Raw genomic sequence first — 25,487 nt, forward strand, 5'->3', positions numbered from 1 at the left:
ATAGGAATAGCCCCCATAGACTCATGTTTGAATGCTTGGTCATAGGGAGTGGCACTATGAGGTGGAGCCTTGTTGGAGTAGATGTGTCACTAGTTGGTGGCTCAGAAAGTCAAGCCACACCCAATGTAGCATTCACTTTCTGCTTCTGGATGATCCGGATGTAGAACTCTCAGCTCCTTCTCCAGCACCATGTCTGTCTGCCTACCATCATGCTTCCTGTCATGACAAGAATGGACTAAACCACTTGAACTGTACCCGAGGCACCCCAATTAATAGAAACCCTAAGATAGCTCCAACAGCTTCCCTAGAACACATATTGTCACATTTTCCCTACAAGTTCCTCAAAATACTTTTTTTTTTTAATAGCACTATCACATCCATTACAGCCTGTTGCTAAAGTTTTCCTGCCTGGCCCACAGTCAGGACAAATCTCTCTCACCCGCCAGTCCCAAGCCGCTCAAACCCGACCAAGTAAACACAGAGACTTATATTGGTTACAAACTGTATGGTCGTGGCAGGCTTCTTGCTAACTGTTCTTACAGATTAAATTAATCCATTTCTATTAATCTATACCTTGCCACGTGGCTTGTGGCTTACCGATACTTTACATCTTCCTTGTCCTGATGGCGGCTGGCAGTGTCTCTCTACTCAGCCTTCCACTTCCCAGCTTTATTCTCCTCCTTGTCCCGCCTACACTTCCTGCCTGGCCACGGGCCAATCAGTGATTTATTTATTGACCAATCAGCAGCACATTTGACATACAGAACATCCCACAGTAACAGCCTTTGTTTATTTCTGATTTTCTATCCCTCCTCTTCTATGAAAGTTCATCGAGGGCAGTGTCCTTTCTGGTCCTATCAGCCCATGGATCCCTGATACCAGAATAAAATGTGTGTCTTGGCAGTTCTTTAATTTGTTAGACAAAGGCCGACAGTGGTGGCACAAGACTTTAATCCCAGCACTTGGGAGGCAGAGTCAGGAGGATCTCTGAGTTCGAGGCCAGCCTGGTCTACAGAGTGTGATCCAGGACAGGCACCAAACCTACACAGAGAAACCCTGGCCCGAAAACAAACGAACAAACAAACAAAAAAACCCAACTAACCAACCAACCAAACAAACAAACAAAAAAACATATGACAGTGAACTGAGTCATTTATGGAAAGCAGGTGGGGGAGAATCTCCACAGTTCCCAAGTGCAGTTCTTCTCCCTTAGACTCTCAAAAACTCACAGAATAAAAGGGGAAAGGGAAATTGATTTCTCTAATATTAAAATTAACAAATTTTTTTTCTTTTGAAGTTTTTCGAAACAGGGCTTCTCTGTGTAGCTTTGCGCCTTTCCTGGAACTCACTCTGTAGATCAGGTTGGCCTCGAACTCACAAAGATCCGCCTGCCTCTGACTCCTGAGTGCTGGGATTAAAGGTGTGCCCACCACTGCCTGGCCAAAATCAACAAATTTTAAGGAAATAAATTATTAGAGTAATAGGTGGAATCAAATGGATATTTCTGCTTCCACTAAAACAAAAGAAAGGAAGATGAGCCGGGCGGTGGTGGTGGTGGTGGTGGTGGTGGTGGTGGTGGTGGTGGTGCACGCCTTTAATCCCAGCACTTGGGAGACAGAGGCAGGCGGATCTCTGAGTTCGAGGCCAGCCTGGTATACTGGTATACAGAATGTGATCCAGGACAAGCACCAAAACTACACAGAGAAACCCTGTCTTGAAAAACCAAAAAAAAAAAAAAAAAAAAAAAAAAACCCAAAAAACCAAAAAAAAACAAACGAAAACAAAACAAAACAAAAAAAATGAAGTAAGATGAGAACACAAAGGAAAGAAGCCTTTAATAAAACTTGCCGCTTTGGCTGCAGTCAATATAAAGAGATGTCTTTTGACGCCACGAGAAAAGGTTAAAATAAAGTTTATTTATGCTAGTTGCTAATGGTGCCAGTCCAGCTGAGCAGCAGAGAGTGATGACCCAATGTCTACACAGAGAAGCAGCCTTCGAACCTAGAGCCTCCTTCCAGTTCTTCTTCCTCCCCAGGGGTAGATATGCCGTGGCACAGCAGTGCCTCTAGGCCTTCAGCTAAGAATGTCCACACACTAAACAGTAGAGAAGAGCTCCTGGGGAGGAACAGGGAGTATCTCCCTACAAAGGAGCTGAGGCTCAGAAAGATACTTCCATGAATTTCTCAGTTGAAGATGTTCTGTGGTGAAGTCAACTGGGCTATTCCAGCTCTGGTTTGATCATGGACCACCCAGCAGGTGATAACAAGGTTCCTGGCTGGGCATGGGTCAGTGAGGAAGGAAAGGCCAGGTCAGCACACAGTCACAGGCCCACTCTTCTAATGTTGGGTCCACTTGATGCTCTTGAGGTCAATGCCATCCTGCACCATCTCCCAGAGGGGACTGCCAAGGAGAAGAGGCATCGAGTGAGTGAGGGCTTAGACAAGAAACAGCAGCCAGCACTGGTGCTGAGACCCTGAGAAAGCTTTGCTTCCTCTGTCCTTGCTGCTCCTCTGCCTTTGCCCTGGTGAACCCCAACACAGGAGATGAACAAGCCTTTTCCAGCCTCTCCCTAACTTACAATACCGTCTGTGACTTTAACCCGGAAGAACATCCGTGTCTCAGGCCTGAGCACCACTTTATACAGGAAATGCTACTGAGAAGGCTGTGGGTAATGGTTTTGTGTTTCTTTTTTTCAAGATAGCATTTCTCTGTGTAGTTTTGGTGTCTGTCCTGGATCTCGCTCTGTAGACCAGGCTGTCCTTGAATTCACAGAGATCTGCCTGGCTCTGCCTCTCGAGTGCCGGGATTAAAGGTGTGCGCCACCGCTGCCCAGCTGGATAATGTTCGTAAAACCAGATTTACTCTGAGGGTGGTGGCAGGGGTGACAGTGACGATTTTGTTTGTTTGCTTCTGCCACTGAAGACTAAACCCGGAGCCTCACACATACTAAGCAATCTCCTCTCCTGAGCTACAGCCCTACACCCAACTATTGAATTTTGTGGCGTCTGTTTCCCCAGTGAATTTTCTTCAATGTTACCGAATCCCACTGTTCGTTTCTGAGAAAAGGTCTCATTCACCATCTTCCTGCGCACTCTACCACTGAGCTTTTAACCCCGACCTTCCTTTGTTTTTTGTAGGTCTAGGATCAAATCCACGGCCTTCATTGATGGTAGACAAGCAGCCCCTATGCTCTATACAAAAACCCAGTTTTGAAAACATTCTAGGGCAGGTGGTGGGGTCGCACACCCTTGAGCCAAGGAGGTCTACTTTCCTCCTTTGTGGAACCTTTAAATCCTACAATCTCCTTCAACATGGGTTTCTGGCAGTCTGGATACAGAGCCTAGAGACAAGATGGGAGTCAGCAGTACAGTTTCTTCCAAAGTGTCTGCTGGCATCAGTACCTACCTCATTTCTCGGAGGCGTTTCACGTGATGAATGCATTTCTCCACAGTGTAGTCTACTTCCTGTTCTGTAGTGAAGCGGCCAATGCCAAACCTAAGGGGACACAGAAGAGCTCTCCACCAGGCCCCAGGGCTGGTTTGCTATTCCTTTTTGGCCAGTTCTCACTGAGGACCTACTAAACGATAGACAGAGCTGGGGATGTGGTTCAGTGGGCAGAGTGCTTGCCTAGCATACATGAAGTCCGGGTTCAATTCCAGACTGTGTAAGCGGGCATGGTGCAGCTTCTGTGATTCCAGCACTTGGGAGGTAGAGGCAGAACCATCACAGTCATCCCCGGGCTACCCAGTGAGTCAGAAGCCAACTGGGCTACTGGACAGCTATTGGCTCAAAGCAAGAGGAAATAAAGAAGAGCACAGAACTACCTTCCTAGGTAAAGGTTTCTCAGAACACAGCTTGTGGATCAGAATCAACTGAGAAGTTTCCTACACCTACTCCAGACCTGGTTGGCAGAGAATCTGAGTATGGGGCTCAGACATCTTCACCCTCACCAAAATTCAAGAAGGGGGCAGGGACATAGATCAGTGGGACAAGGCTTGCCTATCATGTATGACTCCCCAAAACGCTTAAACCAGGCATGGTGGGCCCACACCTGTAACCTCAGCACTTGGAGCTGGAGACAGAAGGAGAGAATTCAAGGCCAGTCTGGGTACCTGACAAGACTTAACAAACAAGGAACACACACACACACACTGAAGCTGAACTCACTGACCTGATAGAAGAGTGTGCTAAATCCTCATCAGTACCGATTGCTCTGAGGACGTAAGAGGGCTCCAGTGATGCAGAAGTGCAGGCACTAAGGATGGAGACATGAACCTTTAGCCCACAGGACACACCCAGGGTCATTCCTCCCAGGGTTCTGGAATCATACCACAGGGACAAAGGAGACATAACCTGCAAATGTCATGGGGCCTGATGATGCCCTAGACATCCTGGGATGTAAACCCAACCCCTCTAGTCCCTATAGAAGATAACTTTCTTGAGCAAGGACACTGTCAAGGGGTGAAAGAGCATGTCAGATCCACACATTGGATCTGACAAAAGAACCAGAGAACCTTCTGTATCTAGGGCAGAAGACACAATGTGTAACCCTGAGGATAGATAAATCCTACGTGGCTTAAAACCAAACTGTTTGTTTAACCTTGCAAAAGACACATACATCTTCAGCTGGGCATAATGGTGCACATCTTTAATCCCAGCACTCAGTAGGCAGAGGCAGGCGGATCTGTGTGAGGTTGAGGACAGCCCGGTCTCGAGTTTCGGGCAGCAAGGGCTACATAGAGAGAGATCCTGTCTCAAAACAAAAGGACAAAAAAGATACAGACATCTTCTAGGTCTTAAGTCACCAATTTCTCTCCAAGAGACCTGCTAGAATGGTGAACATCAGCCTATGGTTGGCAGCTAAAAAGTGACCTTTACCACCATCTTGAGCTCTTGTCTAAGCCAGACAGGAAGTTCAGCGACACGCTGGGCCCTTCACAGGCAAGCTCACCGGTGCTACCACAGTGCATGTCTACCTGGTCCAACATACCTCCCTGAGGACAAGGCGACATCCTTGAGTGCCATCAGCAGACTCTCCCCTTCCACATATGCAAAGGAGAGGTTGATACAGCCTGAAGAAGAGAAAACACAATGATGGCGCTCTGGGTCTCAGCCTCTGCCGGCGTGGAGCTGAGAGCCGGAGACAGCTCAGCGGTCGACAGTTTGCTTCGCACGAAACAGGCAAGTACAGACCAAAAACCAAAACCAAAACCAAAAACAGAATTGTGGTGGTGAGGAGAGTGCACCAGGATGGCTCAGCAGGCAAAGCCCTGCTGCACAAGCCTGGTGACCTGAATCTGTCCCTGGAGCCCATGTAAGAGTAAAAGGAGGAAACAGACTCCAAGAAGTGTCCTTGGACCTGCACAAATACATTGCGGTAGGCGACCCCAATCCCCACATAACCAATACAATTTAAAAAGAGCGAGCAGAATGCAGATTGAAAGGGCATGTCCATACCAGGATAGTGCTGTTGGGGGTCTCCATTCATCACCACATCTGGAAGGCTGCTCATTATCTTCTGTATCAGCCGTTCTGCTAACTTGGAGATCCGCTTATGGTCGTACTACAGAGCAGGCAGGGGAGAGCAAATACAGTGACCACCAGCCAGCTGAGCAACAAAGAATTCCAGAAGCCCTTCTCTACCCAGGAGTAGCTGTGTGCCACGCAGGCCCTTCTGTCGTCTTGTTATGTGTGGAAACCACTGCCTCTCCACCACTGTCTGGTGGATAAAAGGTGCTCAATAGCTGAACACAAGGTCCCAACAACCCAGAGAAAACTGGACTGTAGCTACAAGCAGGGTATGTATGGGTTTTGAATCACCTCCTTCAGAACCTCGACAATGCAGGCTTGTATTTAACCGTGTGTATGAATGTGTACACGCATTTACTGACATGAGGGACGGAACCAAGGCCTTGCACATCCTAGGCAAGCTTTCTACTACTGACCTAGCCCTTTACTTTTAATTTTGATCCAGAGTCTTGCTATGTAGCCCAGGCTAGTCTTGAACTGAAAATTCTCCTGCCTCAGGCTCCCAAGCAGCTAGGATTACAAGCATAGGATGCTACACCTGGCTCAAAGACAGATTTCTGGAGACCCCTCCTGGGGCAGAGATTGGACTCAGCAGCGCTGAGACGTTCCTCAAAGGGAGACCCTGTACAAGGGGACATCCTGAGGGGGGCCTGTTGCTCTCTCCGGTACCTACCTCCATCTCTTGCTGTGCCAACTCACATGCCGCTCCTAGCCCCACCACCAAGGGTGTGGGCACTGTCCCCGACCGCATACCCCGCTCCTGCCCGCCTCCACTCTGTAGGGCCTCCACACGCACCCGGGGCCTGCGGCGGATATAGATAGCACCAACCCCTTGGGGGAAAAGGTTGTTAGAAAAAAAGAGAAACATAGATGAAACAAAATATTACTTTCTTTTTTTTTTTTTTTTTTTTTTTTGGTTTTTCGAGACAGGGTTTCTCTGTGTAGCTTTGCGCCTTTCCTGGATCTCGCGCTGTAGCCCAGGCTGGCCTCGAACTCACAGAGATCCGCCTGCCTCTGCCTCCCGAGTGCTGGGATTAAAGGCGTGCGCCACCACCGCCCGGCAAAATATTACTTTCTAAAGAAATCAAAATATTATTTCAAATTTTATAGTTAACTTTTTCTAAATAAAAAAATGGAAAAAGCATTAATATTTAGCAAAAGTATTCAACATAAATTATGTTACCACAGGAATAATGACCAAAATTATTTCAAGCAGTTCCCTATCACACAACATAGGATTCCTTTTTTCTTTTTTAATTGATTCTTTTTTAATTTTATGTTCATTGGTGTTTTGCCTGCAGGTGCGTCTGTGTGAGGGTGTCAGAAGCCCGGGAACTGGAGTTACAGACGGATGTGAGCTGACATGTGGTTGCTGGAAACTGAACCCAGGTCCTCTGGAAGAGCAGCCAGTGCTCTTAACCACTGAGCAATCTGTCCATCCCCAGAGTTATTCTTTTTTTTTTTTTTCTTCAGAGTTGAGGACCAAACCCAGGGCCTTGCGCTTGCTAGGCAAGCGCTCTAACACTGAGCTAAATCCCCAACCCTCCAGAGTTATTCTTAAGAGCAAAAAGATTAGAAACAGGCTGGAAAGATGGTCGGTGGTAACAAGCATATATTGTTCTTGAAGAGAACCCATGCTTGGCTTCCAGCAGCCACACCAGATAGCTCACACTGCCTGTAACTCCAGTTCCAGGGGACTCAATACCCTGCCCTCTTTTAGTATTCCCAGGCACCTGCACTTACTTTAATAAGACCCCACACAAACACACATACAGACACATAACTAAAAACAAAAATAATCACACACACGCAAAAACCCCAAAATATAAAAAACAAAGCTCAAGATGACGACCACGATGACCCACTAGGAGACAGAGAGGTGGTTCAGGGTTTGTTACTCTTGCAGAGGACCCAGGTTCAGTTCCCAGCACCCCCCTGGCAGCTCACACAGCTATAACTCCAGTTCCAGGGGATTCAGTGTCATCTTCTGGTTTTCATGGACATTGCACTCACAATCATACACTTAGATGCATTCAAGCAAAACACTCATACACATAAAATAAAAATTAATATTTTTTAAAAAAATCACATAATGTAGGGGTCATTCGTTGGGAGAATGTAAATAAATATGCTATGTCAATACAATGAAACACCAAGCAGTTATAGAAAAGATTGACATTCTTTTATGCGGACATTGTAAAAACTCTAAAATACATTGTTAGGAAACTGGTGAGGTCAGGCTTGGTGGCACAAGCCCACAATACCAGCACTGAGGAGGCGGAGCCAGCCTTAGGTAAAGTACAAATCCTTACGAAAGGAAAGGGAAGAAAGGAAGATCTCACTGACTCCGTACTACATCTTTCTTTCTTTCTTTCTTTTTTTTTTTTTTAATTTCAGTTTGATTTTTAGAGTCTCAAATGCTCTGAGGTGACCCAGAACTCAATATGCAATCAAGAATAAACATTTTCACTGGGTGGTGGTGGCCCACACCTTTAGTCCCAGCACTCAGGAGTTAGAGGCAGGCAGATCTCGGTGAGTTCCAAGCCAGCCTGGTCTACAGAGTGAATTTCAGGACAGCCAGGGCTACACAGAAAAACTCTAAAAAACAAAACAACAAAAAAAGATGGGGTCTCATTACATAGACCCGGTTAGCCTAGAACTCACTATGGAGACCAGAGTGGCCTTGAACTCACAGAGACTACTTGTATCCAGCAAATTGGAACTACCACTACCATGACTGATACCTTCTTTTAGTTTTAAGATGTTTTGTTAGGTGAAAAAGCAGGATCAGAACATACATAATTTGAGTAAAAAGGAGTGGAGAGAGAGTAAGGCTGTCCTCATAAATAAACGGAACAGCTGTAAAAAGGATGGTACAGCAGACATATCTATAGTCCCATCACTCAGGAGACTGAGGAAGGAGAATGGCCCACTCAAAGCCAGGTGGGACTGAATCGAAAGACCCTGATGGGGTGAACGGGGTAAAGAAGAGATGGCAATCAAGCCGCATTCTAGAGTACAAGTGGGTATCTGCAAGAACAGCTCATAAGACTTATTATAATCTGTGGGAACCCTTAGTAGCCAGGATGGTGGGACAGATGGCAATATCAGCCTGTCTAATGAAAACTGTTCTGTTGCTTTTACTTACAGACGTCCAGTGACACCTGACAGACCCTGACAGAACCCTGTTTCCTCAGCCAATAATTATGAATTATCTATATATAAATATCTATATCCCTTGTCAGGACATCGTGGAGGGACCAAGGAAGAACACTGGCTGAGGACACAGCATCTACAAAGACACAAGTGTTCTGGTGTTTGCTGACTGACACTTGCATATTCCAGGCCCCTCTGAATGTACAACCTTTTTGGAAAGCAGTCACAGTCTCTGATGATTGGGATGAGCATCTGTCAAAGGGTTTGCTGACAAGTTCAAGGAAAAGGCAGGGGCTGGTACCTTTAGGACCATAGAGTTTGTGACCGCTGATGCTCATGAGATCAATTTTCATGTCATTGACATCAAGTGGGATTTTCCCAACAGCTTGGGCTGCATCAGTATGGAAATACACCTTTCTGGAACTGCAAATCTGCCCTGAGGAATGACAGAGAGGAAGACCCATAACACAGTGGAAATAAGCTGGCAGCAGTCCTGCAAGGCAGCACAGATGACCTAAGCAATTGTTAAGGTGTATGTAAATCCTCTCCTACTCCCTGCCTTCCCACCTCCTCCTCTCCCCTCCCCACCCCTCACCTGCTCCCTCCCAGTCTCACTGCTATTACTCTAAAGGTCAAGGGGAAAACATAAAACCACAATCACAAATGGTAATTTGATGCCCAAGATTCTTCATACCATCTCATTTACCCTGGGAAAATAATATCACTTTTTAAATCTTTTTTCATTTAAAAGAAGGAAAGATTATGGGATATTTTTGCTAATTTGCATAGAGATTACAAGGTGAACTCTAAATGGGGATAGAGAGCATCCTAAAGGGAAAAAGGATAGATGGCCTTTTCTTATTGTTTTGTCATTTGGGGCAAAAATATGAAATAAAATTAAATAACAAAAATATAAAGGGCACTCGAACCAAATTCTAAAAACTCAAATAGTGGCTGTGCCACCTAAAATGTGGCCTGCAAGGCACAAGCTCTTCTGTTGGTCACTTGCTGTCGTGTTAGAACTGTCTGCACCTGCCCCCTTACATGGACCCCAGGGATGGCAAGGTCAGGGGAACCTACTAAACTCACCTATTTCTGCAATGGGCTGCTTGACACCAATCTCGTTGTTCACAGTCATAACTGATACCAGGCTGGTATCTGGCTGGATGGCAGCCTCTAGTTCCTACGAATGAAGGAGTAAGAAGTGAATATGACACCAAGAGAATAAGTAAGAATACAGACAATCTTAAGTCTAGAAAAGGGGCCTTTCACTATAACCCTATCTGAATACTTAAATAGTAAATAATAGGGGTTTGGGGGATGCAGTTCAGTGCTTGCCCAGCATGTGTGAGGCACTGAGTCTAATCCCTAGTAATACCAGTTAAAAATAAACAATAACGACAACACAAGGGACTGGAGACATGACTCAGCAGTTAAGAGCACTGCCTGCTCTACCAGAGGACCCAGGTTCAATTCCTAGCACACCATGGAGGATCACAACTGTAACTCCAGTTCCAGAGGATTGGACACTTTCTTCCGCCTCCACAGGCACCCAACACATGGGTGGTATACAGACATTCATGCAGGCAAAACGCCCATTTACAAAAAATAGAAGTGAAGAAAAAGGCACTTGTCTATAATCCCAGGAGTTCAAGGCCAGCCTGGGCAACATTGAAACCCTATCTCAAAAAAATAAAAAATATGGGCTGATGGCCCAGTGGTTAATAGCACTTGTTGCTGTTGTAGAGGACATGAGTTCGATTCTCAACACCCACACAGTAGCTCACAACCATCTGTAAGAAAAAAGAAAGGTTAGTTGAGCAGGTATTATAGCCCATGACTATAATACCAACTCTTAATAGGTTGAGGCAAGAGGGTCAGGAGTTCAAAGCCATTCATGGAGACACAGCCACTTGAGGCCAGCCTGAGATTCACAAGACACTGCCTCAAAGACAAAAGAAAGACAAAGCTTACACAAGATCCTAACTGGACCAAATAAACAAATCCCAATTTCAAGTTGCTACAAGGCTACAGACAGAAGAGCAGAGTGATCACGGCATGAGGACAGACATGGAAATAGGTCAGAAACATACATTCAAGTCTTAAATTTGTAGACAGGATCTCACTCTGGAGTCCAGGCTAGCCTCAAACTCTGGTGATCCTCTTCTCTGAGCCACCAGAGTACTGAGGTGAAGGGTGAATTCCCCTAAATCTAAGCTATACTAACGTGTTTGTTTTTGCAGTTCTGGGGATCAAACCTACAGCCTTGTACATGCTATGCAAGAATTCTAGCAGGGTGGTGATGGCTCACATTTTTAATCTCAGCATTGGTGAGGCAGAGGCAGGTGGATCTTTGTGAGTTTGAGGCCAGCCTGGTCTTCAACGTGAGTTCCAGGACAGCCAAGGCTGTCTTGAAAAAAAAAAAAAACCTGTCTTGAAAAAAAAAGAATTCTACCACTGAGCCACACCTTCAATCACCATACTTCCTTTATAGGGCAATAAGAAATAGCGCAAAGGCTGGGCGGTGGTGGCGCACGCCTTTAATCCCAGCACCCTGGAGGCAGAGGCAGGCGCATCTCTATGAATTCAAGGCTAGCCTGGGCTACAGAGTGAGTTCCAGGAAAGGTGCAAAGCTACACAGAGAAACCCTGTCTCAAAAAAAAAAAAAAAAAAAAAAAAAAACCAGTGAGGCTGGAGAGGTGGCTCAGAGGTTAAGAGCACTGGCTGCTCTTCCAGAGGTCCTGAGTTCGATTCCCAGCACCCACATGGTGGCTCACAACCATCTGTAATGAGATCTGGTGCCCTCTTCTGTGTACATAAAAAAAAAAGAAAGAGCCGGGCGGTGGTGGCGCACGCCTTTAATCCCAGCACTCGGGAGGCAGAGGCAGGCGGATCTCTGTGAGTTCGAGGCCAGCCTGGTCTACAAAGCGAGTTCCAGGAAAGGCGCAAAGCTACACAGAGAAACCCTGTCTCGAAAAAAAACCAAAAAAACCAAAAAAAAAAAAAAAAAAAAAAAAAAAAAAAAAAAGAAAGAAAGGAACAGTGCAGGAAAGGACCAGGCCAGAGCTCTTCTGTGGTGTGAATGCCTGACATACACTCATGTCCAGTAGCTCTCTTACAAACTAGGATCAACAAAAAGGCTGAGAGACAAGTTTTCTCCAGAGAAGAGCAGCGTACATAGAGAGAACACAATCTCCTTCTCTGTCAGCTCTGCTTCATGCTCCAATCTCACCATTAGCTCAGCCTTGGGGGCTCCACCCAAAGCTGGAGAGACAGGCTTGCAGGATGAAGCCAAGACCTCAGCCAGGACCTCCTATTCTGTCCCTCACACCTAACATAGGACTCCTACCTTTAAGTCAATGATCCCACTCTTCTGCACTGGGAGGTAGGTGACCCGAAAGCCCTCAGCCTCCAGTGAGCGGCAGGAGTCCAGCACACACTTGTGTTCAGTCTGGGTGGTGACCACGTGCTTTTTCCGTGACCTGTAGAACCTGGCCACTCCCTAAAAATGGATGGTAATAGAAAGAAGGAAAACATACAGAAGTAGCAATGACATGAATCCTATTTCTAAACAGTCTTCTTGTGAGTGTCTGCTAAGGACTGAACCCAGAGTCTTGAGCATGCTAAAGACAATCTATGTCACAGACCAAGTTCCCACTCAGTATGTGTTACTTTTAACATAAGAAGGAATTATAAAGATAGGCTAAAAAAATTTGAAATACCAAATCTCAAATGTAATAAAATAAAGAAGTGAGAACATTTATTTTATTAAAAATACAAGCAAACAAAAATCAGAGCCAAATACAGCCCACATACCTACAGTCTCAGCACTCAGCAACTGCAAAAGGACACCTGCACCCTGGGGCCATCTCAGTCTACATAGTAAGTTCTAGGCCACGGAGGGCTACTTAGTGAGACCTGGTCTCCAAACAAAGGAACTAACAAAATGGAGGGAGGGAGGGAGAAAGTAAGAAAGAAAATAAACATAACTGAGTACAACAGCCTGTTATCCTTGCTACTTTGGAGACTGAGGAAGGAGGATCATTTGAACTCAAAGTTTGAAACCAGCCTAAGTAACAGAGCAAGATAGCATCTCAAAAAAAAAAAAAAAAAGAGCAACTGGGGGGGGGGGTGGGGATAACTCAGTCAAGTGCTTGCTGCACATACATGAGGACCTGTGGGGTTGGAGCGATGGCTTGTCGGTTAAGAGTACTTGCTCTCACAGAGAACCTGGATTCTGTACTTAGCATCTACTGAAGACTCACAACTGTCCTTGACAGGGCACCCAACACCCTCCTCAGGCTCGGAGGACACTAGGCACGTATGTGGTACACACATGCAGGCAAAATACATCTCAAATAAAAATAAATACATCTTTTACAGAAGTTTAAATAAATGAGCCTAAGGAGCTGAGTTCGAAGCTATGCCCAGTGTTCTTGTGGCCCGGTTCTGGAGAGGTGGAGACAGGAGAGCCCCAGGGACTCACCAGCCAGGAAGGTCAGCTCAGTTAGTGACATCCAGTCCAACAAGAGACCCTGTTTCGAGGCGGTGGCTGGAGTTCATGAGAGTGACACCTGAGGGTGCCCCATGGCCTTCCCAAGTAGGGTGATGACTTAACTAATAACTAATTTTTCTTGAAATCCTCACATCTGGCATTTGATTCAGTAGTTAAGGAGTCTTTTTCATGTTTCTTATGTATCTGTTTTGCAATATGAATACTGATTCGTTTGGATGTCTCTTCTGTTTTAATTGGAGAGATTTATTTATTTATTTATTTATTTCTGTTGTTTTGTTTTGTTTTTTCGAGAAAAGGTTTCTCTGTGTAGCTTTGCGCCAATCTCCCTTTGGAGACCAGGCTGGCCTCAAACCCACACAGATCCGCCTGCCTCTGCCTCCCGAGTGCTGGGATCAAAGGTGTGCGCCACTACCACCCAACGAGATACTTTTTTTAAAAAAATAATTTATTTATTTGTATTTTATGTACATTGGTGTTTTGCCTGCATGTATGTTTGTATGAGCATCCCCCGGAACAGGAGTTACAGACAGTTGTGAGCTGCCATGCAGGTGCTGGAAATTGAAGAACCTGGGTTCTCGGGAAGAACAGCCTGTGCTCTTAACCACTGAGCCATCTCTCCAGCCCCTAGAGGGATGTTCTTATTGAATAGTGTATGCTTGAGGGTTCAATCGCTGTGGTGATATTTTGTTGTACTCTAATAAAACTTGCCTGAAGATCAGAGGACAGAGGCAGCCAAGTTAGTCACAGAGGTCAGGCAATGGTGGCACACACCTTTAATCCCAGCACTCGGGAGGCAGAGGCAGAGAGCCGTCTGGATCTCTGTGAGTTCAAAGCTACTCTGGACTATAAGAGGTTAGTCCAGTTTAACATAGAAACAGCCAGGCAGTGGTGGCACACACCTTTAATTCCAGCACTTGGGATCACACGCCTTTAATCCCAGCACTCGGAAGGTTGAGACAGGAAGTGATAAGGCTGGGCAGAGAAAGGAGTATAAGGCAGGAGGAGACAGGAATTTGGCCCTTTTAGACCCTCCCGGCTAAGGACTCAGAAGCATCCAGTCTGAGGATTCATGGAGATGGGACCTTCTCTTTTCAGCTGAGGAGTTGGCAAGGTGAGAAGTGGCTATGGCTTGTTTCCTCTGATCTTTCAGCATTTAACCCAATATCTGGCCAACAAATCCCTAATATCATTCAGGGTTTGTTTTTTTTTTAACTTTATTTATTTATTTATTTTTTGAGACAAAGTCTCACTATGTAGTTGTGGAATTCACAGAGATCCAACTGCCTCTTTATCCTGAGTGCTGAGATTAAGGCTGTACACCATCACACCCAGTTTTGCTGAACTATTTATTTATTTATTTAGGGTTTTTTTGAGACAGGAACTTGCTCTGTATACCAGGCTGGCCTCGAACTCAGAAGAGTGTTGGATCCCCTGGGATTGGAGTTACAGATGGTTGTGAGCTGCCATGTGGATTCTGGGAATTGAACCAGAGTCCTCTGCAAGAGCAACAAGTGCTCTTAGCTGCCAGGCCAACTTTCTAGCCCCCTTATTTATGTTTTTTTCTTTTTTTCTTTTTTTTTGGTTTTTCGAGACAGGGTTTCTCTGTGTAACTTTGCGCTGGAACTCACTTGGTAGCCCAGGCTGGCCTCAAACTCACAGAGATTCGCCTGGCTCTGCCTCCCGAGTGCTGGGATTAAAGGCGTGCGCCACCACCGCCCGGCTTATTTATGTTTTTAAAATATTTTTATTTTGTTTATTTTTTTGTTTTGTTTTGTTTTGTTTTTCGAGACAGAGTTTCTCTGTGTAGTTTTGGTGCCTGTCCTGGATCTCACTCTGTAGACCAGGCTGGACTCGAACTCACAGAGATCCGCCTGGCTCTGCCTCCCGAGTGCTGGGATTAAAAGCATGTGCCACTGCTGCCCGGCAAATACATTTTTATTTTCTGTGTATGGATGTTTTTGCCTGCATGTATGTCTGTGTACAACATGTGTGCAGTGCCTGTGGAGGTGAGAAGAGGGTGTTAGATTCCTTGGGACAGGAGTCACAAATAGTTGTGAGCTACCATGTGGGTATTTGGAACTGAACCCAGGTTGTCTGTAAGAGCAGCCAGTTTTCTTTTCTTTTCTTTCTTTCTTTTTTTTTTTTTTTTTTTTTAAGATTTATTATGTATACAGTATTCTGCCTGCAGGCCAGAAGAGGGCGCCAGTTCTCACTACAGGTGGTTGTGAGCCACCATGTGGTTGCTGGGAATTGAACTCAGGACCTCTGCAGGAACAGCCAGTGCTCTTAACCTCTGGCCATCTCTCCAGCCCCGGCTAGTTTTCTTAACTGTTAAGTATTTCTCCAGCCTCTCCGAGCACCCACAACCTCGCCACACACATTTTTTTTGAGACAGGGTTTCTCTGTGTAGCCTTTGTAGTATCCTGGAATTCACTCTGTAGAACAGGCTGGACTCAAACTCAGATCCATCTGCCTCTGCTTCCCATGTGCTGGGATTAGAGGTGTGCACAACCACCGCCCAGTTCTAACATTTTCTTTTTTTTTTTTAAGATTTATTTACTTATTATGTATACAGCATGTATGACTGCAGGCCAGAAGAGGTATACAGCATCAGATCTCATTGCAGGACATGGGACCTGTTTTCACTGCACTCCGCCTTAGGGCCTTGTTCCTGCTTTTTTTTTTTTTTAAGATTTAGCTATTTATTATAAGCGCCAGAGATGGTTGTGAGCCACCATGTGGTTGCTGGGAATTAAACTCAGGACCTCTGGAAGAGCAGCAAGCACTCTTAACCTCTGAGCCATCTCTCCAGCCCCCTCTAACATATTTTTTAAATGTGCATTAGTGTTCTGCCATGGGGATCAGGTCCCCTGGAACTGGAGTTACAAACAGTTGTGAGCTGCCATGTGGGTGCTGGGAATTGAACCTGGGTCCTCTGGAAGAGCAGTCAGTGCTCTTAAGGGATGAGTCATGTCTCCAACCCCCCTCCCCCAAATTAAGTAAATAATAAATCCTTAAAAAGAGAGAAATTAATTATCAGGAGCACAAATTATTTTTCAAAAACTAAAAAATTTAAAATGATAAGATGAGGGCCGGAGAGTTAGCTCAGTGGTTAAGAGAGTGTATTGCTCTTGTAGAAGACTCAAGGTTGGTTCCCAGCACACACACTGGGTGGCTCACAATTATCTATAATTAGCTCCAGAGAGATCCAATGCCTTTGGCCTCTCAGGACACTGCACTCACATGAACATACCACACAGATATATATATATCTGTTTTTTCATCTCAAAAAAGCCTGGTGCAGTAGCGCATGCCTTTAATCCCAGCATTAAGGAGACAGAAGCAGGCAGATCTCTGAGAATTCAAGGCTAGCCTGGCCAACAGAGCAAGTTCTAGGCCAGCCAGCGCTATATAGGGAGACCAGGTATCAAAAAAAAAAAAAAAATTTAAAAAAGGGCAGGATATCAGAATATTAACTTATCAGCGGGACAGCATGGCTTTAGCAAGCTTAAGAGTCTAGCCGGGCGGTGGTGGCACACGCCTTTAATCCCAGCACTCGGGAGGCAGAGGCAGGCGGATCTCTGTAAGTTCGAGGCCAGCCTGGTCTACAGCGCGAGATCCAGGAAAGGCGCAAAGCTACACAGAGAAACCCTGTCTTGAAAAAACCAAAAAAAAAAAAAAAAAAAAAAAAGAGTCTAGATGCCCAGCACCAAAAAATAAATAAAAAAGAAAAAAATTAGACAAATAAGTTTACTAGATCTAACTAAAATGTGATTATGTTGTATGAAACATCGACATGACTATTCAGAGTGGGACACGGGCACAAAGCCTCTGCATGCCCCAAATACAGAAAGACTAGTACAGACCGAGACCACATGAAGGGCAGGCACAGAGGGTACCAAAGCAACAATCACTCCAGACGCAGAGGAAGTTTGTAAGCAGATCTAATGAGAAAGAAAGGGGAAAGCTGATAGGAAGGTGGCTTTGATCAAGTGAGGAGGAGTGAACGGATCCTGGGTAGCTTTGTCAACCGGAAACAAGCTAAAGTCATCTGAGAACAGCAACCTAACTAAAAAAAAATGCCTCCATCAGACTGCCTGTAGGCATCCGTAAAGGCACTTACTGATTAACGATTGATGTGGAGGGCCTAACACTGTGGTGGGGCCACCCCTGGGCAGGTGGTTCTGGGTGGTGTAAGAAAGCAGGCTGAGCAAGTCACGAGGAGGGAGCCAGTAAGCAGCTCCCCCACGGCCTCTACTTCAGTTCCTAAGCTCTTCTCCACTTTCCCTCATCAGGGATGGTAACTTGTAAGGTGAAATCAACGCCTTCCTCCAAGTTGCTGTCAGTCATGGTGTTTTATCACAGCAACAGAAACCTAAGACAGTTACTGTTATCCACTTTTTAAAAAAGGACTGACATCTTAAAAAACCAAACTGTTAGTGGCCTAAGAGCCACCTCCTTTTCTATCCACTGCCACACTGCGCTCAGACCAATAGAATAAAAGACAAACAAGACAGACTGCAAAGGGCTGAAGCAAAGCTTGCAACATTGCTCAATAGGCAAAGGCACTTGCCTGGTGACTTAAATTTGATACTCAGGAAAGGGGGAAGGAGATTTCAGGCTCCACAAAGTTGTCCAACAACTCCAAAACCATTTTTTTTTTTTAAGGCAGAAGAAAGAAATAGGGATGAATGGATAGCTGGGAAAAAAAAACAAACTATGCCTCCAAATGATAGAGGAGCATGAATTTCTAAACCCGAGAAAGCCCAGAGATAGTTTCTGGCTCCCTTCTCTGTTTCCTTCTGTCCTTCTTCTTTCCAAATGCTCCTCCCATACTAAGGCAGTACTCCACCACACACACCCCACCCCCTTCTCTTACCTTAATGGCTATGTTGTTGGACTCAGTAGCTCCACTTGTGAAAATGATCTCTCGAGGATCAGCTCCAATCAGAGCTGCTACTTGCTGTAAGCCAAGAGCCAAAAATACACAGCATCAGTCCGCAGGCAGGAGTCGGGCTTCAGACACAGCTAGGGCAGGGTTTTGTGGCAGGGGAAGCTCCACTGCAATCTACCCACTGCCCACAAAGAAACTCTGTGCCTACTAGGTCAGACTAGGGCTAAACAAAGAACTGACTGTTACAGCTCAGATATTCTATCCTTTCTCCATGCTGGGACAGGCTAGTAAGAATGTCGAATGTAGCTCAGCTGCTAGAGGGCTTGCCTGATATTGATGAAGCCTTGGGTTTGATTCCGAGCACTGAACACACCAGGTACGGTGGTGTGCACCTGAGATCACAGCACTCAGGAGGCGGGGGTGAGACAGCTGCCATGAGGTTGAGGCTAGCCTGGGATACACAGTGACTTCCAAGCCATCGTAGAGAAGAATGTGAAACTGGTCGCAAACAACCAAAGCAGGGAGCCAGTGAGACGGATCAGTGGGTCACGACACTGCTGCAGAACCTGACAACCAAGGTTTCATTCGCTGAGACCCGCATGCTAAGGAGAGAGCCTGCTCCAAATTGTCCCCTGACCTCCACACTACATATTTTGGTACATTTGTGTACACATACATGCACACAAGCAAGCACATGCATGCACACACATTTCTAATTGAAAATTATTTTTTGCTGGGTAGTGGTAGGGCACACCTTTAATCCCAGCACTGGGGAGGCAGAGGCAGGTGCTATCTCTGTGAATTCAAGGCCAGTCTCGTCTAGAGAGTAAGTTGCAGGACAGCCAGGGCTGCACAAAGAAACTCTGTCTCAAAAAAAACCAAAACAAAACAAAACAAAAAATTTTTTGCTTGGTGTGGTGGCACACATCATAAATCCCAGTGCTCTGGAGGCAGAGGCAGAGGCAGGTGGATCTCTGTGAGTTTGAGGTTTGAGGCCAGCCTGGTCTACAGAGTGAGTTCCAGGACAGCTCTGGCTGCTACACAAAGAAACCATGTCAAGAAAAATCAAGTCACAACCAACAAAAAATTCTAACTCAATGTCAAGTAAGGAACTGGAGAGATGACTCAGTGGTTAAGAGCACTTGCTGCTCTTGCAGAGGACCCAGTTCCCAGCATCCATGTGGTGGTTCACAACCATCCTTAACTTCCAGTTCCAAGGGATCTGACAGCCTCTTATGGCCTCCTCAGGCACCAGGCATATACACAGGCAAACACATCCATATGCATAAATGTAAAAATAAATATTTTTTAATGACAAGTTTTGTTTTTAAGTTTTTTTTACATTTATTTTTGGTTGGGGGACATTCATGCCACAGCATGTGGATTTTGGAGGATCAAACTTAAGTCATCAGGTTAAGGTACCTATGCAGGCATCCCACTGACCCAAGAAATGCATTTTTTTTTAAAGATTTATTTATTTATTATGTATACAGCATGTATGCCTGCAGACCAGAAGAGGGCACCAGATCTCATTACAGATGGTTGTGAGCCACCATGTGGTTGCTGGGAATTGGACTCAGGACCTCTGGAAGAGCAATCAGTGTTCTTATCCTCTGAGCCACCTCTCCAGCCCCAGAAATGCATTTTTAAAATGTATTTACTGAACTCTTTCTGTACTTTTTGAGCCACACAGAAGTGTTAACCTTTACCAGTACTGTCTCATTTTAATTTGCCCAATAATTGTATAGAGCATGAACTTTTCACTTCACAGGTGAGGATTTTAAGGCTTAGAGAAATGAGATGACTTGGCCAAGGTACTTTACCTGGTGAATATGGGAAGTAATTAAACACCTGCAGTTAAACTCCAAAGCTACTCTCTGAATCTCTCCTAGAAATACAACCATTTCCTAGAAATGCCTCCCCCAGGCCACCGAGCAGGACTCCCCAACTTCTCAGAGTCCTGGTGCTAACCTGGCGAGCATGCTCCATGGCTGCCTCACTCTCCCAGCCATACGCATGCGTCCGAGAATGTGGGTTTCCATAGTAGTTCACAAGGTACGGGAGCATGGCATCAAGCACCCTGGGATCCTGAACACAAGAGAATAGATAGTCAACTGAGAACCTACTCCATCTGCTGATAACCGCCCACCTTGCTCAGTGTATTTCCAACCCCTCAGAGGCTGCCTGGATTCTTCCACCTCCTCACATAGTCAAATAAATATTGACCTGAAATATTCCCACTTCAAAACCACCTTAAACCACAATGTTCTCCTATGCCCTCAAGAAGTTTATAAACAGTCTTTAATATTTCTTTTATTTATTTATTGAAAGATAGGGGTTTAGGTATTTCAGTCTGGCCTTAAATTTTTAATCCTGCTGGGGGTGGTGGTGTACCCCTTTAATCAGAGCAATCAGGAGGGAGAGGCAGGCAGATATCTGAGTTGGAGGCCAGCCTTGTCTATAGAGTGAGTTCCAAGGCATCCAAGGCTATACAGAGAGACTCTGTCTTGAAAATCCACCCGCCTCCTGCCACCCTGCTGAAAAAAAGTAGCAACACTATCTTCTCCTTTTTAAAAAAAAAAAAAATACTTTATTAATTATACGTATGGGTGTTTTGCCTTAGTGTGTGCGAGATACATGTCCTAGTGCCCTGCCCATAGAGTCCAGAAGAGGGTGTCAGATTCCCTGGAACTGAGAGATTCGACTGCCTTTGCCTCCTGAATGCTGGGAAAAAAGGCATGCGTCACCACTGCCCAGGCCATGTTTGCTTGCTTGCTTGCCTGATTCCTTCCTTCCTTTCTTCATTTCCTTCTTTTTTTTTTAAACATAGGTTTGAAGCTCCCTATGTGGCCCAGGCTGGCCTTGAGATCACTTAAACTCCCCAGGCCACAAGTCCAGCTCCAAGGCCTGAGCATTTACTAATAACTACAATACCTGTAACTGAAAGCGATTTGACCAAAGTCAATAGCTAAAAAAGCAGTAAAGCCTTTTCTAGTGAACTCAAATCCAAGTCTCCTGGTGCCTGGCTCCCTTTCTATCACATTTAATGGTTCTCAATTCTACAGAAATCTAACCTTTCGGTGAAATTTGTTCTTCTAATCTTTCCTCCCTTCAAAGAGCCTCGAGGAAAGCTTCCCCTTACTCCTTACCAGAGGAGTTGTAGCCTGCACATCCATGTAGAGAGGTCGGAGCACCGCCTCTGAGGGAACAGCCGAATGGAGAGCATGATCTGCAACTGACAACAGAGTGGAGTGCCAAAGTGAGAAACGATGCAACCGTGGACGCAGGGTACACAAGACAACAGACGGTCAAAGCTACTTCGAGGTGAACTAAGGAAGAGTGCGGTCAACGGTCAAAGGAAAAGAAAACAACGCAGGAAAGTAACAGACACAGGGTTCTCTGAAGGGATGTTGGTGGCAATAGGGAGCAATCTTCACCACTGGGAAGCTATCCAGCAGAGTGGATGGGCTCTAAAAAGCAAAAACATTTATAAGAAACGTGAAAAGCGCAGGTTCCTTCAAAGTTTCATGGCTGGAGGAGCCTCAACTAAAATCTTTAACAGTTGGTCAGGAGAGATCTGAAGGACGAGAGCCGTGAAGGATGTAAGGGCCGTCCTGAGAACATGAGAGAGCAAGCGACGGATGGTTTAGAGCCTGGGCAGACAGGCTCCGCAACAACGCAGTGCTGAGCAGCAAGGACCCAACGGCCTCGGGCGACCAGGGAGAGAAGGCGCTAAAGGGAGGGGAGCGTACCGCGCAGGCGCAATCCCCGGGTGGGCGCCGTGAACCTCGGCCGGGCTACTGCGGTAGCAGCCAATGCCGCCCGCCTCCAAGCGGCTCGCAGCATGCTCCCAGCAGTAGAGCCCACCATCCTCAGCGCTTGCAGGTCCTCAGCCCATGATCCCGGAAGTAACTGCCCCGCGCTCCGGAAGCGATCCGACGGGCGGCGAGCGCCCTCCGCCTAGCTTTCGGTGTGAGACGTAGAGCCCAGCGAACGCGGCGGCGAACGAGGTGAGGTGGGGCCGGCCCGAGCCCTGCGCCTCGCGTGCGGGGTCCTCGGCCCGGGGAGGGAGGTGGAGAGGCGTGCGACAGCTGGCTTCTGGCCCGGGTCCTGCGGAGCCCTTCCGGGTGCCTCCGGCTGACGCCACGACTGGCGGCCGGGCCCTCACTGTCCTGGCCCTCTCACCCCAGATGCCGGTGGCCGTGGGTCCCTACGGGCAGTCCCAGCCCAGCTGCTTCGACCGTGTGAAGATGGGCTTTGTCATGGGTTGCGCCGTGGGCATGGCGGCCGGGGCGCTGTTCGGCACCTTCTCCTGTCTCAGGTGAGCCTCGCGGGCGGGACTTCCTGGATTCCTCGGAGGGAGAGCACACTTAGTTGAGGTTGGAAGCGCAGTGCTTAGGGATCTGAGCTCTAGTCAAAATGGCTTTCTGACTCCTTTGTAGTTCGGTGACCTTAGGCAAGTTAGAGGCAGAGTTTCCTCAGCTGTAGTCGAGGACACTATGCTTACCTCCACTTTTGTAAGAACCAATCATATTAGTATGCCTTACATATGATCTGGCACATCGTTAATGCGCAGTGGGTTATTATTGTTCCATGGCATTTTAACTTCCAACTGCGTGTAATGAAACGAGCTTGTTGAGCTGTTCTACTGTCCTGAAAATAAGGTGTAGAGATAAAGCCGATAAACTTAATTCTGTAGTCAAATATTCTACCTCTGATATACTGTTATTCTAAAGCCCATCTCCACATTTGGGTAATGTACTTATAAATTACTGTTTATTCAGTACTGGTTAAATGAATGTACTAAATAGTGTAGTTTGTAAGCGTAATGATGTTCATTTTACACTTTACACAGCTTATAAATTGCCGAGCTTGATTTTTTTTTTTTTTTTTTTTTCTTTTTTCGAGACAGGGTTTCTCTGTGTAGCTTTGCGCCTTTCCTGGAACTCGCTTTGGAGACCAGGCTGGCCTCGAACTCACAGAGATCCGCCTGGCTCTGCCTCCCGAGTGCTGGGATTAAAGGCGTGCACCACCACCGCCCGGCCAACCGAGCTTGATTTTTAATCTGGGTTAAACTCCAAAAATAAACTAAAATCATCTAGAAGACAAATGTCTATTGAATAGCATCACAGTCGTGACTGCTTTTCATGTCCATATACTTAATTCTATAACTCTTCCTTCTACAAACAGAAGGGAATTAATGTGGCATTCAGGACATAATGTCCTAGAGCCCTTAGATCTTTTCCTTGACATTACTAATCCTCCTTGGGGAGAGTAACATCTTAAGAATGACAAGAAACCGGGCGGTGGTGGCGCACATCAGGAGAATCTCTGTGGAGTTCAAGGCCAGCCTGGGCTAAAGTTCCACGAAAGGCTCTGAAGCTACAGAGAAACCCTGACTCAAAAAACAAAACAAAAGACTGAGGCCAAGGGATTGTCAAGCTATTAGTGCTTGATATAGTTCAACACTTATTATAAAGGGGGTAGTTAATTCAAATTTCATTCCTGTACTATTCCTAAAATAACCCATTGTTGCTTGCCTCCTCAGGATCGGAATGCGAGGTCGAGAGCTGATGGGTGGCATTGGGAAAACCATGATGCAGAGTGGCGGCACCTTTGGTACATTCATGGCCATTGGAATGGGCATACGATGCTAATTAGGGCAGTGATTGCCTGCACCTACATTTCCCCATCCATTTTGACCCTTGTACAATAATAAAGTTTTTTTCTTCTCAGACTCCTATTTTTACTCCAAAAGACATAGTATTTAAAAGCGTAAGCTGAAGAGGTTGCACAGTCCTGATATCCATACGGTTACTCTACTTTCTGTAACTCCAGTTCCTTGGGATCTTCTGGCCTCTACAGGCACCATGCACACATGGTACACCTTGAGTACATGCAAGCATACCACTAGTACTTAAATCTCAAGAAAGACTTGTTAGCATACACATCTAATAGCAGCACTCCAAAGATGGAGGTAGCCGTTGCTAGACAGGCCCATACAAAACGATTCTTAACTATTTGAGCCAATAAAAATGCAGATTCCTGGCTGGATGATAATGGTACATGCCTTTAATCCTAGCTCTTTATAGGGAGAGGCAGGAGGATCTCTTTGTTAGAGGCCAGGCTGTTCTACAGGCCTGAGTTCCAGGACAGGCTCCAAAGATACACAGAGAAACTGTCTCAAAAAAAGTTTTCACAAGTCCTGCTTCAGTTGATCAAATACTGTAAACAGTTCTTTGTTGGTAAACAAAAGTATACAATTAGAGCAAGATCACACACAGCAACTGTCTTATTTATAATAGAACATTGTATATCCTGAGATTGTCTTTCCAGCTTCAGAATGACTTATCTGCTATGAAAAACACTTGAAACGGCCTGTCTTCTCAACTACCTACATCATCTCATATGACCTTCTAACTAGCCTAAACATTGGACGTTTTAATTACGTACCGTGCTCATAAAATTCTGCTTACTGGGTTAGTTAATGGGATACAAGACCTGATCGGTCTTGTTAAATTTTCTGATTAGTACGCTTCACCTATATATTGATCAGAACTTGGATAATTAGCCAATATAATAAAAATACAGAAGTCTTAAGTGTTTTGAGAGCATATTGAAAAATTAAGGCTTAGCAATTAGATTTTTCCCTTCTTTTTTGAGACAGGATTTTGGTGTAGTTTTGGTGCCTGTCCTTGATCTCGCTCTGTAGACCAGGCTTGCCTCGGAGATCCGCCTGGGTCTGCCTCCCAGGTGTTTGGATTAAAGGTTAAAGGCGTGCACCACCACCAACCAGCTTCAACTTCAGATTTCTTACCAAAGAGGGATACAATTGCAGTTACCCAGCAGAATGAACACTTGAAAATGCACTCTGAACAATGTTATTCAAGAAACAACTTTTACTCCCATTTACCCCTCCCAACCTGGGTTTATTATCTACAAGATAAGGTGTGCTGGCTGGCAAGCTTGGACACTTGGTTAAACTGATGTGGTCATACTTGTTACATTAGCTACCTTTAAAAGAATTGACATGCTATGAAAGGTCAAGTGGTCCACTGGAAGCCATATTGACTATTCTGAAAAATTTAATAGGCAGGAAAGAGTAGAGGCTCAGTGGTTTACAATGATCATTGCTCTCACAGGACCTGACTTCAGATCCCAGCAACCACTTTGTGACTCACAACCATCCATAAACCTAACTCCAGGGGACCTCCACAAGCACCAAGTATGAATGTGGTGCACATTAACAAATATGTTGACAAAATACTCATATAGCATTAAAATTATTTTAACATAGGGTTAGGACAGATGAAGAGCAAGGAGCTGAGTTTGAGGACATCTTGATTTTCATATAACAAATTCCAGGACAGTCAATACTACAGGGAGGCCCAG

General features: G+C 45.6%; 2 protein-coding genes across 3 annotated transcripts; one reads left to right on the plus strand and one right to left on the minus strand.

Moving 5' to 3' along the window:
- Nucleotides 1-1,896: 1,896 nt before the first annotated feature.
- On the minus strand, nt 1,897-22,081 carry Nfs1 (NFS1 cysteine desulfurase). The gene is made up of 13 exons (XM_052725370.1): nt 21,848-22,081; nt 21,245-21,330; nt 20,067-20,183; nt 18,081-18,164; nt 12,035-12,187; nt 9,775-9,868; nt 8,987-9,121; nt 6,203-6,360; nt 5,458-5,563; nt 4,991-5,072; nt 4,172-4,255; nt 3,406-3,495; nt 1,897-2,400 (listed from the first exon to the last, which is right to left on the minus strand). The coding sequence occupies exons 1-13, from the start codon at nt 21,963-21,965 to the stop codon at nt 2,337-2,339; spliced, it is 1,371 nt and encodes a 456-aa protein (XP_052581330.1). The 5' UTR covers nt 21,966-22,081; the 3' UTR covers nt 1,897-2,336.
- Romo1 (reactive oxygen species modulator 1) lies at nt 21,990-23,830 on the plus strand. 2 transcript variants are annotated; one of them, XM_052725371.1, is made up of 3 exons: nt 21,990-22,105; nt 22,286-22,416; nt 23,644-23,830. In XM_052725371.1, exons 2-3 carry the CDS (start codon nt 22,286-22,288, stop codon nt 23,750-23,752), a joined length of 240 nt encoding a protein of 79 aa, XP_052581331.1. In that variant the 5' UTR covers nt 21,990-22,105; the 3' UTR covers nt 23,753-23,830. The 2 variants fall into 2 exon arrangements, with proteins under 2 accessions (XP_052581331.1, XP_052581332.1); XM_052725372.1 differs by lacking the exon at nt 21,990-22,105 and having other exon boundaries at nt 22,112-22,416.
- The last annotated feature ends 1,657 nt before the right edge of the window (nt 23,831-25,487 follow it).

This window comes from Peromyscus californicus, unplaced genomic scaffold (genome assembly GCF_007827085.1).
Source record: "Peromyscus californicus insignis strain IS unplaced genomic scaffold, ASM782708v3 Scaffold_7__1_contigs__length_154581171, whole genome shotgun sequence".
In the NCBI taxonomy this organism is placed as follows: Eukaryota; Metazoa; Chordata; class Mammalia; order Rodentia; family Cricetidae; genus Peromyscus; species Peromyscus californicus.

Bases quoted from the DNA above. Each gene is read 5' to 3' on its own strand.
- Nfs1 (XM_052725370.1), bottom strand. From the start codon at position 21,965: ATGGTGGGCTCTACTGCTGGGAGCATGCTGCGAGCCGCTTGGAGGCGG. The intron at 20,184-21,244 runs GTAAGGAGTAAG...TCTTGTGTTCAG, and splicing joins TGCAGGCTACAACTCCTCTG to GATCCCAGGGTGCTTGATGC. The intron at 9,869-12,034 runs GTAGGAGTCCTA...CTTCATTCGTAG, and splicing joins GTGGGATCATTGACTTAAAG to GAACTAGAGGCTGCCATCCA.
- Romo1 (XM_052725371.1), top strand. From the start codon at position 22,286: ATGCCGGTGGCCGTGGGTCCCTACGGGCAGTCCCAGCCCAGCTGCTTC. The intron at 22,417-23,643 runs GTGAGCCTCGCG...TTGCCTCCTCAG, and splicing joins GGCACCTTCTCCTGTCTCAG to GATCGGAATGCGAGGTCGAG.